The sequence below is a fragment of the Rhopalosiphum padi genome, chromosome 1 (assembly GCF_020882245.1).
Source record: "Rhopalosiphum padi isolate XX-2018 chromosome 1, ASM2088224v1, whole genome shotgun sequence".
NCBI classification, from domain to species: Eukaryota; Metazoa; Arthropoda; class Insecta; order Hemiptera; family Aphididae; genus Rhopalosiphum; species Rhopalosiphum padi.
This window is the reverse complement of record NC_083597.1, coordinates 4,409,791-4,429,130: the sequence shown is the minus strand read 5'-3', so window position 1 is coordinate 4,429,130 and position 19,340 is coordinate 4,409,791. Positions and strand designations below refer to the sequence as shown.

The following is a 19,340-nucleotide window of genomic DNA, read 5'->3' as shown; positions in this document are numbered from 1 at the left end:
CCCACTCAAAACCTAATGTATACCAGACCAGTATAGGTACCCACTTGCTTAATTTTTTGTATTAGTATTTTATTTTAATTACAATTTAATTTAATGGATACCTTATAAGTAATAAGTTATAATAATAATAATAATAATATTTGTTATGTATATGCGTATAGGTATAATAATTTATTATTATATGTTTAATATTTACTATTTAGATAAGTATAAATATATAATATTAAGTAGGTAGTATCACTAGTATCACAGAATATAACAATATATACCTATATAGTAGTATTGTTGTACCTACTTTCATAGCCAGTAGATATGCCGTTAGTCGATTGAGTATTAATTATCAAAGTTCGCAAAGTTTTATATCTTATAATTTATTATGCAATAATATATATTAATTAAACATACCTATGTCAATATGGACAATATGTGATTATTATATGAGCGTGTAGATATAGCTATTATAACTTAGATATAGGTATGTGATATAATTGGGTTGATTATTAAAAATAATAATTATTATAGATTCAAAAAATATATTTTAAATTATATAATACTTTTCTAAAATATATGTAGGTATATTGCAAGGTGGATATATATATATATCTCCGCCTTAGTATATTGTATATTTTTTAATATCAATATATAGAGTATATCTATAAATGATATTCTTATAAGTTATAATTATGTATGATTATGATAATCCTATGTATCTATTATTTGACGTTTTGTGATTTACCTATGTGGTTTAATGTGAATATATTAATTTAATTTACCCAAAGTAAAAGAATAAGTATAAATTATGTATCTATAAATCTATATAATAATAACAATAATATATTTGAAAACAAACAACAACATAGTTTTCATAAATATAACATAGTTTGCTCATCCCCTATAAGCAGAAGCTCGTGTTGTAGATGAGAGGTTCTTAAATTAGATAATATAAATATATAGTGATAACTGATAAGTATTGCTAAGTGTTAGTAGTATAGCATCTAACATCTTTACAAAGCGCAGTTAACCGAGTTATGTCCCGACGACATTTTTCGTACACGAGTTGTGTGGTTGTGTCTCAATGATAAAAGTGGGGTACCCAATTGTTTTAAACAAGTTGTATGCTGATAAATTCAAATCGATTTTTTACACAAGAATAAAATATGTTTCGTTAATTTAAGTAAAAAAGTTTTTAAAATTTCAAATTAAGAAATTTGTCCATTTCAATATCGTATAATACCCACATATATTTAATAAGACAATAATTTCACAATTTGAATTTATAAAAATTGTTTTATTTAAATTTTTGCCTGATATATAATATTATGAAAATTATTTGAGTAGTTATTTTTAATTTTAATTTATATTAGTTAGACCAAACTTGTGTGTAACCTGAAAAAACCTAGAGACACAATTCAGTATTTGATACACAACTCCTTTGAAGCCTTAGGAAGGTGAATACGGAAAACAAATAAACTAAACAAATAATCATTATAAATAATGACTAAATAGATTAAATGTTATAAAGAAATTATGAATATTTATTTTAAAATGTCTACAAAGCATTATTGTACGACTCAGGACACTCAAGCAACACTTGGTATCAAATTTTTTTTTTAGTCGAGTATTATTATAATTATGAGTTATGACAGAATATTGGAAAGTATTTTTTATATTTATAAGCTAATACATTTGTTAAGCAATTTATCAAAATTGAATACATTAAATTTCAGTTTTAAAATATCAGTATTTGTAGTACTTACTGCTATACGTTAACTTAAAATATATCTAATGATCTTATTCATAATTATTCTATTCCACATAAAATAACTGATTGCATATTAAATGATAGGTACATGAATAACTCTCAGTTGGTGTTTATTAAATATGGATCGCAAACCACTAAATACATAAATAATTTACGTTTTAGTCGCAAAACTCGCACAATATAGTCTATACTCTATATGACTATGTAAGTTAACAATTTTAATTGGAAATCAATTAATAGTCCGTAATATATTCTTTTTTTGAATTTACTTTTTTGACATTTAGACAAATACAATCACTATATAATTATTTTTCAGACAAAAAGTATTTTGAATACATAATAATTTTTGTTCAATATTTATATTTATATTTTTAATATTTAGAATAATATAATTATATTTTGTTAAATTAAATTCAAGAAGTCTATTATTAAACCATGAATTTACTGCTTCAAAGATTTTTATTAGCTTTGAATACTTTGATATACTCATACAATTAATCAATACTTTTTTCGTTTACAAGAATTATAATAGTATCATCATGTACAACATACAATATTAACATCAACATTAATATTATGAAATCTATTAATATATGTATATTAAAAAAAAATAGGCCCCAAGTACAGTGCCTCGTGTAGATACACCGTGATTTACTTTTAGTGGATTGCTATATTTATCATAAATTTTAACTTCCTGTACCCTATCGTCTCTATCAGTTATAATATACGGTCTAATAAAATAATTTTCAGTAGGTACCTGCAGTGGCGGCGCTAGGCGTGGGCGGTGTGGGCCATTGCCCACGGCCTCGCACCTCAAAGGGCCTCGCGTTCTAAAGGGCTTTATAATTAACCATAGAGAAATATGGGAGAAGTGTCTGTACAAAAGTGTATTGTTTTAAAAAATTCTAAATCTTAATATTTATTAAACAACTGTTGTTACTTAAAAAAATGTTTACTAAAAAAATTTAAAAAGGTCCTCTTTAAGTGTACTTCGCCCACATATAAATTTTACCTCGCCACGCAACTGGGTACCTGGGTACCTCTTATTCCAACATGATAAAGTTTTTTAAATGCCTAATATACTTCATGAATTTATGATTAACTATGATTATCAAATGCTTATCTGACATCTAGAAAAATACCCATAATTTTATTACTCAAATCAAAATTTTCATATACCTAAATGGCTAAATGTATATTATTGACAAAGAAATGTGCATCGTTTATTTACCTACCTTGTAAAACACCAAATTGGTTATCAGAAAAAAATAATTGGCGTTTAAAAAGTGCATAATTCTGGAATTGATGAATTTTTCAAAAAATGTTAATAAGGACAATGATAATTTATGCTACATTATTTTGTAATTTGTTATGTACCTATATATAGTTAATAATCTGTATGTATGTATGATATCGTATAATTATTATTTTAGTACTTAGTATAGTTTATTTTATTAATTATTGTACTATAATATATATATATATATTAGGTATCTATATTAATTATAATATTTATATTCTATAATCTTAGGTACATAACAATTATGTTAAAAATATTTTTAATTGCCTATTTATTTGTTGACGTGATTAATTATTATAATGATGTAATAAAAAGACAGAACTGCAGTTGATTTAAATGCGTTTCTTTAATATATTTTGATTGCCACATTTTTAATAAAATAACTGCAATAGTGTTTGTTGTCTTTATTTTTAAATTTTATTTCGTATAGGTACAATGTTTTGAATTTTTCCACTTTACAAAGGTAAATAAATAATAATGGATTAGTGCTTATTTATCTGTTGTTAATTGTTATGTATTAAAAAATAAAAAGGTCAGCAGTGTTCACTGTTCAGTAATCAGTATAAAGTTGGATCATATAATAAGCAATATATTGCACTCATGTCTCAGACTGAAGATATTAATATTGTATTTTATATTTATTTACTACATAGTTAATCACAATATTGGATTACCTTAAGTGGCCAGTGGGTAGCACGATCTATGATATACTTACATATATATATATATAATATATTATAGTTCATATATTCATATTATAAATTAAGGTATACTATGTTAATAATTAAAAATTGTGATAGGTAGGTAGGTCATAAAAAAACGTATTCCGTGTTACGTCTGTGCCTGAGCGGTTATTGGAATATTTTACGAACCACTGCTATTCGTGTTGTTTATATTTTTGTGATCAAGTACATTGCGCATGTGCAAAATAACGTTTTGTTATTATTTTGATACTGCGCCGTTGTCAGTTCTCTGGTCTCTCGAGTTTCTTGTCACTCTTTTCTTTTTTCAGTCTTTGTTCTCATTCCGTACGTTTCTGACGTACGGGCTTGCAGTTCATTCTCAATTTTCCCCTTATACCTACATACAAATATAATAGTTTTTCATACTTATTTATACACTCGTCTGAGAAATTATATTTGTCACAGTATTAATATAATGCCATTTATATCGAAGGATTGGCGATCTCCAGGGGAAGTATGGGTAAAAACAGAAGAAGGATGGGAAAAAAAGAAAATCCTAGAATGCTGTAATTTTTTACTAGGACAACAAGATCATTTATTGACCAGGTAAAAATGGTAGTACCTACGTACAGTATATTTACGAAAGATTAAATGTATAGGCGGTAGGTATAGATAAAAAAAGTTAAATGACCAGTCAAATTTCTATAAAAATTATCAACAACAGTCGACATTAAATAGTGCAATTTAAATTTAGGTAGATACCTAATTTTTTTTCGTCTTTGAACCATGAACACCTTTTGCATCACTTCTACATGAATTCAAATTCACGGAGTTTTCTTATAAAACTTTATAGAACTATTAAACACATCGCTCATATTATTTAAATTAAGCTATCGCTTAATATTTTTTTATTTTAATTATGAATCTTAAATTTTATTGTGTATTTACTTTTTATTTATTTATTATGTAATTTTTTTTTTAACTCAACATCCAGTATTCACTATATTACATCATTTTTCAGATATTCTGTTTCTGACCATTCAGACGAAGAGAAGACTGATCAAATTGATAACTGGTAAGAAAATATTGACTTATCTATATTAAAAATATATTGGTAATAATATATTCAGTAGGTATCTATTATTATCTATACGAATTACCACCATACTCCCTTTTCAATTTGTCCTATAATTATTAAAATTATTTTAATAAAAATAACAATATTATTAAATACAATGACTTATGTAATAGTATTTTTATTGGATAAACTTACCATTTATATATTTTTTAAATGAATCTATTTTCTTAATTATAGTTGACCTTTATCGGGTTTTATCCTTTTGTATTCCTTTATACACCGAAATAAAAATGGATCATTCATTAGTTGCTTAATAAAATTCATATTAAGATCATTTTTCTGATTGTGCTAGAACTTTTTCTTAAGAACGTTAAAAAATATATTAGACGGAGTTCCCCTAGTCTTAATATGTTGATGCGGCGATGTATAATTGATATAAAAATCATTTATTTACCTATAGTAGTGGTGCATTTAGGCGTTATAAGCCAGTGGCGATATCCATATTCCATATCCACCCATCAAGAAAACCGTATTACATTTATATCTATATATCTAATACATGAACCTCATATTATAAAATTGAATATACTTCGCAGAAAATTAATAATAATAATAATTATAATATAAACATTTTAAATTCTTAATAAAACAATGAATGTATTGGTATTAATTTATTATCAGTTAATACCTATTATACTTTATTTATTAATTATTTTTTTCAAATCATTATATTAGAACTTTTTATACGTATCATATAATTTTCTTTTTGAAGTTTTTTTTAAGCTACTTATTGACGTTTGGAATTTTCATTTTTTTTATAAAAATATTGATTAAAGACGTTTGGCTTTTTCAAAAAGTTTGAAAGTTTAATATAAGGTTATTCGTAAGTTTTATTAAAGATATTTATAAATATTAATAGGCACGATTATTTTTTTTACTAGTTTAATTAAATCTCAAAATTGAGTAAATTATTTTTTATTTAAAAATGTATAAAATGTTCTATTTTTATAGCTAACGAAATGAAAGTTTTATATAGGGTTCTTCGTATAAGTATATTTTATACTGGAATTAAAAATATATAAACACATTTTTTTTTTGCAGACATTTAAAATTCAAATTTGGATGACATTAAATATTTAAACAAAAAATAACAATTTTAGTTATTTTTTTGTTGTTCAGGTATAATATAATTATTCGTAGGGACTTGAAACTAACGTACCTATGTCATTATATTTTATACACGTAATGGCATTTTTAAATGCAATATTTTCGGTAAAAATTAATTCAACCTACCGTATTACCATTGATTATAAATACTTTAATTATAATTAGGTACTATACTACTATTACTATTACTAATACTTAAAAAAGTAAAAAGTAAAATTTATTTATTTAATAGCAATATTATTAATATACTTTGTAGTATGGGCTGACTGAATGTCTGTACAAAATTGGTTTTCGTATGCAATGAAATATGAATCAATCATCGAATCCAAATTTAATACAATATATATATAACAGATCTTTCTCAATGACGATATACACTTGACATTAGTCGGCTGTCACCTGATGCAAGGAGTAAAGCCGTACACTTTTTTTTTTGGGGGGGGGGGTAACTTTGTAGATAAGTGGTGTATGAAATAATGATAACATTTTGAAAAGTTGGCGTAATGTGAGAAAATTTTGGTGGGTATTCAAAATAGCTAAAATAGATTATTTTTAAATAATTTTATTGTAAATTTCAAAGTTATACATAATTGTTAATTTTTTTAAAACTACTACTTAATTTTAAAAATGTACCTAGTAACTACGCCTTCCAGGTAGTGTAAATTGGCACTTCTTATTTCTTACCTTAAAATGATAGATAAAACAAAAAAAAACCAATTATTGTAAAACCAATATCTTCATTGAAATTTCTTGAAATATAGAATTCATAAAAGCTACTTCCATACGAGATAATATAAGTTAACAAATGGAATTAAAAAACATATATTTTAACAAAATATATAATTGGTAGTTATAGGTACTGTCTATGATTTTTCTTATGGAAAATATTCTGCTTTCTCGACGTTGTTTAAATAGCTATATTGCGACGACCATTATATAGTATGATACGTGAAAGTGATAAGTCCTGAACCTTAAAAATATTAGTAATAAGTCATAAATATTAATAATTATCGTAACAGCCGTAACACTATTGAAAATTCAAAATATTGAAATAAACATAATGATAATATTTTTGTAGTACCTACCACACTACGAAGTTATATATTTGTTGAAAATCTTTTTTTGAACTGTTCATACATCGGTAGGATATCGCACTTATGTAGATTAGTGATTTATTTTTATATAAAACGAGATCATTTTTTTTCGCAATAATCTGCATTTCAAAATAATTTTATTTTACCCAAAAATAGTTAAGATTTTTATTAAAAAATGTATTTACAATCTATACAATACAATTATTATAATGAGTAAATTTGATAAATTGTTATTATATCGACAAGAAGTTACGTTTATGGGAAAATACTCAACAGTCACCCGACCAGGTACTTTTTAGATATTATCTATTGGTTTTTTTTATCTTTGTATGAGAAGACGTTACTAGTTGTAAGAAAATGGATTGAAACATGCTTGAAGCGTTTTGGTCTTGAATGGCTTTGATGAACCCCATAACTGAATACCGTATGTTCAAACTGGTCGAATTATTGACTTGTATATGATAATTTTATTGGATAGAGAGATTTTGGATTTCAAGAGTGGTTTTAGAAGGTGAATTATAGAGTTAACAGTTTTACGCTTAAGTTCTATGTGTAGGCGCCTGCAGTTAGGCGTTTATTAAGAGTAGACATCATATAGTTATATTATAAGGCTAAACTTAATTTCCAGCTGTTGGAATTGCTTGGTTATTTAACCTAACAGGTGGTGAATCGAGATTTCTAAATTAAAATGTTTCCTGGATAGATTTGGATTCATTTATTTTGATTTCCACCTGTTGCCAAGCTAATCATATTTAAATGGTTTTGAATCATATCACTGGCTGCAACGTGGTTCTTGTGAGAGCTGGTTATTAGTGGTTTTTAGTCGTCTTATTCGTCTGTATATGATGTATATGTACTTAGAGATCTATAGAAAGTACTAGGGATTTCATGAGTGAAAATCGAGCATAAGAAGGGGGTGATGTCGCTTGCCTGACTGCTTGAGGGATTTGTTTTAGGTGTGTAACGATTTGAGTAAGTATAGTATTTAAGCGGACAGTAATAAAGCGATTTATCAGGTACGATTTAATTAAAAGAAAATAAGATGCAGGTAGAAACTTTTTAAGTTTGTACAATAGATCGTATAGTGTCTTAAAACCTTACAATTATTGTACTATCTATTGGTTTTTTTTTCATTATTAAACATTTTGAAAAATTATCAATTACCTAGTAAGAACAATATAATGGTGTTCAATATTTAAGCCATATATTATAATATGTGATATGGTATTTGACATTACATGAGCTTTAGGTATATTATAAATAACATATTATACATTAATAATAAAAAATATAACACTTAAAATTAATTCGAAAAATTACACAACGACCTGCACAGGTTGAGAGCTATTTAGTGTTTATAAAAGTATATATATACCAAACGTATTTACTCCTATTTTTTTTGATTTTTTAGGCATTTTAAATGCTGAACATTTTCCTTCTAAAGTTAATTGTTTGTATTCTTAGTTTTTATAATAGTTATAATAACTTTTAATTCTTTTCTTTAAATTACCCGTAAAGAAAGGTAGTCGCGATAACCGATAAGTACCCCTGTTATATTTGAATATCAGAGATATTTCGATTTTTAAGTATCAGTTGAACAATTTTCGTCAAAAAGATTATTCGTAAATATTAAATTTTATTTGCCAATTTATTAATTAGAAATAAATTGTGTTTCCATTTAATAATAAAGTAAGCTATATTGCACAGAGCGTATCGAAAGGGTAAAATATTTAAAGTTTATCAGAAAATGTGTATTTTGGACTTTGGTACTCCCTTTCATTCCCAGAAAACTCTATTTCAATACTGAGTCATCCAACAGAAATATTTAGTGATATCTGTTAGCGTGAACACTGCACTGTAGAGTGCATAAACCAGTCCCTATTTTTTTGCTAATTTTGCTATACTACACACTTTACCATTTTTTTTTAGTATATCTAGACAAACATAATTTAAGGGTTGTAACTTGTAAACATAAACTTTTTTTCGTCTATTTGTCATTTGCCACTGCACACACAATTAGGGACTGGCATAAACTATCATTAAACATTTAATGAATAAATATTGAATTATAAGTAGCTAGGTAGTCTTTTAAATTTGATTTAGTGGCTTATGATTAGTCCATAACATTTTTGTAAATTATTAATTATTTTTTTTTTTATATAACTGGCCAATAATATTGTAACATCTTCAGTTATTTTTATATTACGTTATGAATGTGTTAAAAAATGATACATAGTGAACTTTATATTTATATTATGTTCTTATGACATATATAAATGTGTTATGTATATTATGTGTTCATATAATATATTAATTAAATTAAGCTCCATGTAAGATTAAAATGGATCCATCTGTTAAATTAATTCATAAAAAGAATGGAATTATTATGATAGTGAAAACGAGAATAAAATTACTTATGTGTAACGAAAATGAATCCGTGTAACATAACTTATATACCTGTCACATATTTATAAATCTAGTATATACGCAAGTCGCTATTATACACATATACAATAATGTTACGATTTCTGTATTTCACATAAGAGAAACATAGAAGAGTAAAGAGATTGTTAGTGTTCCAATTATATAACTTTTGGTTTGTAGGTAAAAGAATAATTGTGTAATTTATTCATGTAATAGTTTTTTTTAAATTAAAAATTGTATTTTAAAATACTATAGTTTGATGGTTTGGCATTATGTTAATAGTGTAGAAATCAAAATGTATGAACTAATAAAAAAGGTACTAATTTATATTGAATATTGTTCTGTTTTTGATAACGCATTTATTATTATTGAGATTAAAATTTTCGTACATAGTATTTAATACAGTGTATCCTAACTTGGGAGGGAATATAAACATTCCTGTGGAGATGCAATCAGTCATTATGAAGTAAAATTGTATTTATTAAATTATTTTTATTTTATAATGTAGGAAAAAAGGTTAGATTATCATTTTTTTCAATTTATAGGAGGGGGCGTGAACTTTTTGTTAACCTAAAAAATGTGCGAAGGATAGAAGAGGCGAAGAGGTTTAAAACCACTGATTTAACAAAACAAAGTTTGCTTTTTTTATAATATACAAGTATAAAATTAATAAATTTTATAATATTTACTTTAATATACAACAGTGCAAAAGTAAATTATGATTATGAATCAAAGACATCACGATTCATTCTTTTTCTCTTAAAGAGTTTATTTAGTATTTACATATGAATTCCCATTTAATCTTTAGTAATACTATATAGATTTATTTAAATACAAATTTATATTAACCATAAACTTATATTCAAAGTGTTTGCAAATGTTGAAACGTGTAACTCACTAACTCAAAACGTAATAATTTGTATCTAAAAATAACTTCCAATACTCACAGTCTTTTAGCGGTTACACTTTTGATTTAAAGTAAAATTGGCTAGAAGCCATTTGCTGAACTATAGCGGTTTTTAGACGTAATAAAAATATTTGGATGACCTCCAAAACTTAAAAACGTGTCCAGCTAGTATGCAAAGATTTGTTTTTGTATAAAATTATACTTTATTGTAAGAAGTTTTTAATTGTTGTTTATGTAATCTAATTTTAAATTTAGAACAAAAGATACATATTTACGCATTAAATAATATTTTATTTAAAAATGAAAATATTTGTACTTATTACTTATTAGGTACTTATACTTAGTAAATATTGTGAATACGTCAAATTAATGGGATAATGGCATATATTATATTATAATACTAATTCAATAATTTCTAATAATTATAGGTATAATATGATTTAATTTAAACATGTTATATTTATTATTTTAAAATAGATAACTTATTTTAAATATTAACAATTGATTTACTAAAAATTATTTAATTGTTTTCTTAAATTCTGAATGGAGCTATGACATAATGTAATACTGGTTTTATAATGATAACTGTTATTTATTTGTGTCTCACTGTCTCAATTTTTTTGAGCAAGGTGATCAAAAGTTAAAATTTTAAAATACTTTCCTTAAGAATCTGGAAAAATAAGAAAAAACAGAAATTTTCACACTAAAACAATTTTTTCAAAAAATTGATTTCTTTATTTTGTTATAATTAAAAACAAATAACCGTTGAAATTTATAAGTTTTTCCAATTTTTTTTATTAAGTTTATATATAATATAATTTGACTCGCTCTGAGCTATTTAATGAGAAATTTTTAACATCTATTTTAGTTTTTTTTGTATAGGTATAATGTCGATAAACATTTTTCATTGGGTCAAAATTCTTGAAAATTTAATACAATAGATACAACAACAAACATTCTTTATCTATTTATAAATATTAAAAATATATTGCTATACATTTGTTTTATACTTTTAAACATAAAAGTTCACGAAAATTTATTAACTAAAGGATATTATATAATATTATATAGCATTTTATAAAAATTTAAATTTGTATAGCTAAGGTTTGATATTTAAAAACAATAATTATCATAAGTAGATCATACTAGATCTAAAAATTTTAAAAATATTCAAGTATATTTTTTAAAGATATTTAAAGTTAAAATTTGGACGAAATTACATATTTAAATGATAAATAACGATTTTTATTATATTTTTATAATTTAAAATAATATTCCTTTAAGAACTTAAAATGTTTACGTAAATATTAAATTTTACTTTACGCAGTGGCATTTAAAAAATAAGTAAATTATTTTTAATATATTACCTATTTATTTCATGAACTTATTCATATTGTTTTTGGTATTGAATCATAATAAAACAATAACAATAATATTTTTATTTTATTTACTACGTAAACTTTGTCCGTCATCCGACGCATTCGGATTGCCTAATACCTGGGAGGTTTAGTTGCGTTTAAATGATAACTAACAACTAAATGTTATTAATACGTCATTCGTCTTTACCTAATTTTTGTCTTACAATATAACATCAGACTATCGACGTCACTATGTCGGGAGGAATAACAATTCACTGCAGGTGGGTTGCCCAGCCAGGCATCGATTTGCACCGGTTGAGGACTGATAGCTATAGACACTCAATTACCATTTTCGATTTGCATTTATTCTTTTTGAATTCAAAAAAGCACTAAGCAAGCGTCGGGACAAACTTTTACACCGAATGAATGATAACTACTAGACTTACAAACATGGCAATCGACTTTATCATATTTTTTAGTGATTGATTTCTAGATTGAACCCAATCACCATTCCCTACCAAATTCCGGTAAAACAATTTTCACTCAACCAACTCGAAGGCGACTTCCAAACACCCAGAATCGAGTTACACCGGCCCCTAGTTTTAACATAAAAGCTAACGAAAATTTATAAACTAAAGGATTTTTTAAACATTTTATAAAGTCATCTTTAGTTTATATGGTTAAATACAGTAAGGAAGGGTACAGTATGGACTGTTTTTAAGCCCCAATTTGTAAGAATTGTATGGTATTAGGTTATAGTCAGTGCGTAATTTGGATTACTTGATTATTAGTCCACGACTAATTTTTTGAGATAGAAACCACATCTTTGGTGGGATGTTTTTGAATATTTTTCTTTAGCCAAACTCCAAAGGCATAAAATTCATACCATTCCATCATTCATAGTTTGTTGGTGTATTCGCGGTGTAGAGTGATTAAATTAGAATAGGGGTACCATAATGAGAGGGATTGCAAAAAGATCTAACCATTAGCCAGGAAGTCTGTGTAATCATTACTGGTAATATTTATATGACTGGGAACCCATTAAAACTTAAAAGGAGATGATAGAAACCTAAAGGCTAACAAATAGAGAAGGCCGAAAAACTAGGATGTTTAAAATTATAAGGAGCACTCATAATGGGTATTTATAATTACCTTTTTTATTTTCTATTGAATTTATAGTAATATTTATTAAATTCAAAATTCAAATCTATATTGTAAATACTCCTCCAGTTGGCAGTTATAGAACTAATTACCTGTTTATAATCTTTGTAGTTGAGACTAGATGCCTAAGAACATGATGTTTCTTCTAATATAACGTTAAGAGAGTGAGTGTAGTTTAAATTTATCTGCATATAAATACCTACTTATCTATATATGATTTTTATTTTGTAAATATAATAATATATATTTTATATATAGTAGTTCATTGATCATTCTAAATAATATAATAAATTATTAATAATTCAAAGTTAAATATTTACAAACATTTTATCTTGAATTCAATTCATAGATTGAAAAATATTCTTAATTTTTGAACTATAGTTAATGCAGGTTTATTATTATTAATTATATTATTTAAAATTGTAATTGATACAAGTACAAGTATTTATACAAGTCATTTAAATACTAGGCTTTTTATATTTATTTGATGTGATTTTAATAATTATATTACCTATATTAAATGTAAGATTAACTATCATAGAGAAATATTATATTAGTTCATAATAATGTCATAATTTATTGCTGTCTGTTCAACCGTATTACTAGGGTACAAGGCTATTTTAATTGATTAATAAAACCTACTATAGCATATGGGGTTTAATAATACACAGATTTTATAAGTTGCTTATTTGTATATATTTTTTTAGGAATGAAGATTTAAATTCCGAGGAAAAAGAAAACAAAGGCTCTACTAATCATTTCAAACGACCTAGAACTAAATATTCTAGTGAAAGCCAGCGTAAGTGTTTTTGTATATAATAATGTATTAATGTATTTTCAAACATTATAAATACATTTGATTATATTATAATGGGTATTGTAGCACATAACTCTTCTATTTACTCTCATATTTCATATTTTAAATGCATAATAAAAAAAAAATTCATACAATTTGACCTTAACCATTTGAGGTTATAAACTATAAAGTAGAGTAATAAAATTACTAATTGGGTGAATTAACTAATTGTGGTATTCATAGAATTATTTTTTGTTTTGTTATTAACAAAAACAATTTAAATAATACAATTTCCTATACTGTCATGGTCCAATAATTTCTTTAGCAAACTTAACTGTATTTGTTAGATGTTTATCATAAACATGTACCTTTTTAATAATTTATTTTAGTAGGTATGTAATATATGTATATATATATATATATATAATTGTAGGTATTTATCATTAGGTATATCAGTAGGTAATTTATTTGTCAAATTATCCTATTGAAATGACTTTTGGGTTGTGATCTTGGGAGGAGAGTTATGAAGCAATATTTTATATTATACTGGGGTAGGTCTCTTTGAGGATAGTAATTTTTAATTAAATAATAATATCAAATTATAAATCAATATTATTTTACATAACTAGCAACCTCAAATTTATATTTAATGCTAATTTGTATTTATATACAATATACATGTATATTTGGAGATATGATATAGCAATATGTACATATACCGTTATATATATAGGAAGGGGAAGAACAAAGCTATATGAGCAGTCCATCAATGTGTATGTATTAATACCTACATAATAAACAATTATTTTTTTTTAGAAGATGGTGTGATACAGCCTCATTGTCACATTACAATAAAATGTACAAAAGAGGTAACAATAATATGCATTAAATATTGTAGTAAAATTAAGAACTTATTTTACTTTTATTTATATGTATAATATGATTGTTCTTATAAACCCAAAATATGTAAAATGATTGAATATTTTAGATTGCAGGGTTTAATGGTTTAAGTGAGGCACTCAAACGATTAGACTTTCGTTCTGCTGTGCACGATGTTCGTCGTTTTCATTATATTTGTAAACTTCTTGATCTCCTAGTATCTCACAGACTAAATGCATTGTCTGGATGTGCTCAAAGGGTTCTCTTTAATATAATTGAGGAAGTTGCTCACCAAGGTACGTGTTAATTAAAAATGGTTCATTATTGTTTCTATATTTATCTAAATTAATTTTATTTCATTCTAGTATCTCAAAGTCAACAAAACAAACATATGTTAGACCGTCTTTTAGGACAACTTCGTGAGGTTGTTGAATGTGCGTGTTGGGGCAGACCACTGGGATCAACTATTTTATGGGAACAACACTTGACTACTATTAATCGTATTCATGAAATAGCTGATCAAATAGAAATTCGCCAAGTAACATTCATTTTTATGGTAATTTTAAAAATAAATGTTATTCTAAATGTTTAATTTTGATTTTAGCCTGGTGATAATGAAGAACCACAATTTGAACAACTTCCAGAAGAGTGTGTTCGTGAAGTGTTGTTACGATTAGCTGATCATCGTGATCTGGAGCGTTCAGCACATGCATGGGGTGTAATGGCACGTTTAGTGGATGAATTACGTATTTGGCGTGAATTATGTCAATTTCACTTTAGTCCACGTCAAATACAGTCTGTGATTGATAGTTCACCAAGTACCAGTGAAGACTGGCAGCTAATATATCACAAGTTAAGAAAGTAAGTTTAACATATTTTAATATTCTTATTTTTATTAATAATATTTCAAGGATTTAGTTTGTGTAAGTACAAAAATATAATTTTAGATGTTATGGATTACGAGAAGAATATGCTGAAATGATACAGCTATGCCGAAATTGTCGATGTTTATTTTGGCATAGTATTGGACATCCGTGTATTGCAGACACTGATCCACATTTTATGGAAAAACTTGAAGATGTTGATAAAAATTCTTTGTATGTACCTATACCGCCACAAGCTTTTCTTAAATTTTTTTCACTTTAATATTCTAAATAAAGACAAAGTAGCATCCAATTTATTAGAATTATGTAACTAGAAGTATAATATAATTTTTTATTTACATAATTTTATCCATCTAAATTTCAAACTTGTAGAATATATTTTATTGTATTTAAAAATTTAAAAATGAAATAAGATTAAAAAATTTATCATGTAATTACGATAAAAACTGAAATACAAACCAAAATATATTTATATATTAAAATTTAAAAGTTATAAAATAAAAATTATTTTTCTAGAAAATAAATGCACATGATAATAATATACTTTTGAAATGTATATATTTTTGATAATATTAAAGCACTTGTAGTAAAAAAAAAAATATTAAATATTTATTACTCCTAATTACATATAAACATTTTAGTAAAGATATACTATAATTTACATTTTTTCAATATTTTATTTTTTTTTATCTTTTTTTTTTTTGTGAAAAAAAGTGATATTTTCTAGTCATAATTTTAGTTCATAATTATTATTACTCCCTCCATTTAAGCTAATTAGGACTTGAAATCAAATACTTAATAACATACTTAAAAGTTTAGATATCTTATTCACAGTAAACATATTGTGGTTCAATCATTACTCACTTGTGTTGATGAGTTGAGAATTAGTATTCAAAATGTATGTGTATTAAATCATTTAACACAAAATATGCATAATATCAATTAATATTTGTTTTATTTACTGATTCCAATTTTACTTCAACTGAGTTCATTAAAATTAGAATAATAATACCTATGTTTAAAAAACTAAATTCATTTTTCAAAATGAAGGATTTTATTATTATCTTATGGAGGTAATAAATAGTCTTATATTATGAAAGATCTTGTAAATAGTTTTAATGCAAATACAAAATATAAAAATATACATTGGTGATAATTATAGATGACCTTATTCTTAATAAAAAATTAACTTATAATGTGTGAAATGTAGATATTTTAAGTCCAACAACTGTTTAGTGATTTATTGAATATAAGATAATAATAATATTTATTGGCCAAACATATTGATAAAATACATACACGAATAATTAATTACATTATATATTATTTGGCCCAATTCACCACTGAGGTACTACCTCGTATTTGTGATATTGGAGTTTCTAAATCATACATACGTACATAATATATTTTTTTTTCATTGGTAGGTTAACTATAAATTTATTAGAGGCCCCTTAATTTTTTTTTTAATTACATTATTTAACATAAAATAATGTTATTGATTGCTTCTATTTTATGAAAATTTCAACTATACATCATAAGTCATAACTGTATATGACAAATATATTTTTGTAGTATTATAGTTTATGTAAGAAATTGTGTAATAAATTGTTTTAATTTCTTTGAAGTATATGACAGTAAATATAAAATATATTAAACTAAAAACACTTTAATGATAAAACTTTTTTTTACAAGTTAGGTGATTTTTTTTTATTAATAAAATAAATTCTTTGTCAGGTGATTTAAAATATAAAAATTTTATTTATTTTTGAACTAAAAAAAAATCATAAAGCTTATATTATATATAATTAAATATTATAAGTTAGAGATTAGATCAAATCATATATCATTGAAAATATATTATATTGTTATATTTAAAAAATTATGTTAATATTGTTTTATTTCTTAAGTCTTATGAATTTAACTTTAAATCATCAATAAACATCTCAATTATAAACATTTTCAAGGAAGAAATTAGATCTTATCGATACATATAGATTTAAATTTTAAACTCTAGTGACTAGTGTTCAAGAAGTTGCATGTGCAATATACTGACTTGTATCGGATTCAAACCTTAATATAAGTTGTTAAGTAACTATTATCTATTGATAAGTAATGCATTTTTTTCTTGAAAATCTTAATAATATGTTAACGAGATTTTATTTTTTGTAAATAAGGCAATTTAAGAATAAAGAAAATAAATAAATTAGCATATTATGAACATTATTTTTAGTATTTTTTAGATTTAATTTATACAAATCTTATTCATTTAAAATATTTAGAAATATGAGATAACTAGTAATTACTTTACTAGTAATGTCAATCAATTCTCTTTTCCTAATTAGAGTAGGTATTGCATATTAGGTATATAAAACATGTTTTATGTCATAAATTTATAATTTGTTAAAGTGATAGGTATAGATTTAATTTTTGTTTTTAAATTTATTTTCAGATTATTTTTTTATAATGAAACATTTTTATATTTTGTGTTGTGAGAACTGCATTTGATTTGTGATTTTAATTTTAGTTATTATTTGTTGTATATGATTTTTTTTATAATTATTACTTAATGGGGACTTAATTTTGCTGTCATTTATTATTTTTATAATGTTAATAGCTTGTTTTTTTTGTCTTGTAATGTCTTTCTTTTTATGTTTTGTTAACAACAAATTCATTAAACGGTTTTATTTTTAATAGTTTATTAATATTGTTTATATTTTGATTGTGACACATGTAATTGGGCAAACAATAAATATTACAAGTTTAATAATTATTATTGGTATTCAAATATTAGACTATTAAATATCATATGGTTTCATATTTTAGTTGTATTATATATTCATAATATGTAAACTATTTTATTACATTGAATAAAGTATTTTAATTATACTATTTCAGTATTGCGTATATTTAAAACAGATAATTAATGTAGCTTATGAAATGAAATAAAATGTATATCAATAGAATTTCAATTTGTGTAAAACTTTCAATATAATTATACTACATATAAAGCTATCAACTGATTAAATTGGTTCTTTAACAGTTAGGTTAGATTTCTAAGATGCCTTCCTACTTTGTTTTTATTTATTATATAGACCAGGCCACCAGGGGTGGCAAACCTATTACACACGTTCCAGAAGTGACAAGTTGGCCAAATTTTAAAATTTAATAAAACGTTTATCTTAAAAAAAATTAATTATAGGTACCTAATTTAAAACTTTAGTATGAGAAATTTGAAGAATCAATTTTATAAGTTTGTAATAATAGGTAAGAAAATGTCTATGTTATAATTAGGGAACGAATTTTATTGTAATAAAAAAATGAATATATGTATCAATTATTCTTAAAATATGGAATAAAAAATTCAAAATATTGGAAAAATGTATTAGTATTGAAAATTACAAAAGAATAAATATAATATAAAAGTAGGTAATACAAATGATGTAGGTATATAAGTATAAAATTATGAATATTATTCCGGAACAAAGCAATGACTAATGTGAAACAACATATTGTTGTAGGTTTGCAAATAAAAAAATACCGACGGTTTGGTCGGAGAATACTTTTAAAAGATCGTTTCATATCAACAGATGTGATAGGGGCATAATTACTATCAGAAGGAGTGTATTCAATTTCCAGAGATCCTTGTTGAATTTTTCCTATTAAAATATCTTTGTAAAAAATTACATATCTTGTTGTTTTAGACGAAGCAGATGATGTTAAACATCGGCGAAAATCAATGAAAAAATCAAAATTTATTAAAATATGTACAAAATATATACTTATTTACCAAATATGTAAAATAAATTTGGGTTTATTTCAATTAGAATCATCTAAGTCGTACACATGT

At 24.4% G+C, this 19,340-nt stretch overlaps 1 protein-coding gene across 1 annotated transcript; it reads left to right on the top strand.

Moving 5' to 3' along the window:
- Positions 1 to 4,065: 4,065 nt before the first annotated feature.
- LOC132917411 (F-box only protein 25) lies at positions 4,066 to 18,382 on the top strand. The gene is made up of 8 exons (XM_060978137.1): positions 4,066 to 4,351; positions 4,767 to 4,820; positions 13,642 to 13,733; positions 14,547 to 14,599; positions 14,719 to 14,905; positions 14,975 to 15,147; positions 15,214 to 15,470; positions 15,557 to 18,382. The coding sequence occupies exons 1-8, from the start codon at positions 4,221 to 4,223 to the stop codon at positions 15,753 to 15,755; spliced, it is 1,146 nt and encodes a 381-aa protein (XP_060834120.1). The 5' UTR covers positions 4,066 to 4,220; the 3' UTR covers positions 15,756 to 18,382.
- Positions 18,383 to 19,340: the final 958 nt, after the last annotated feature.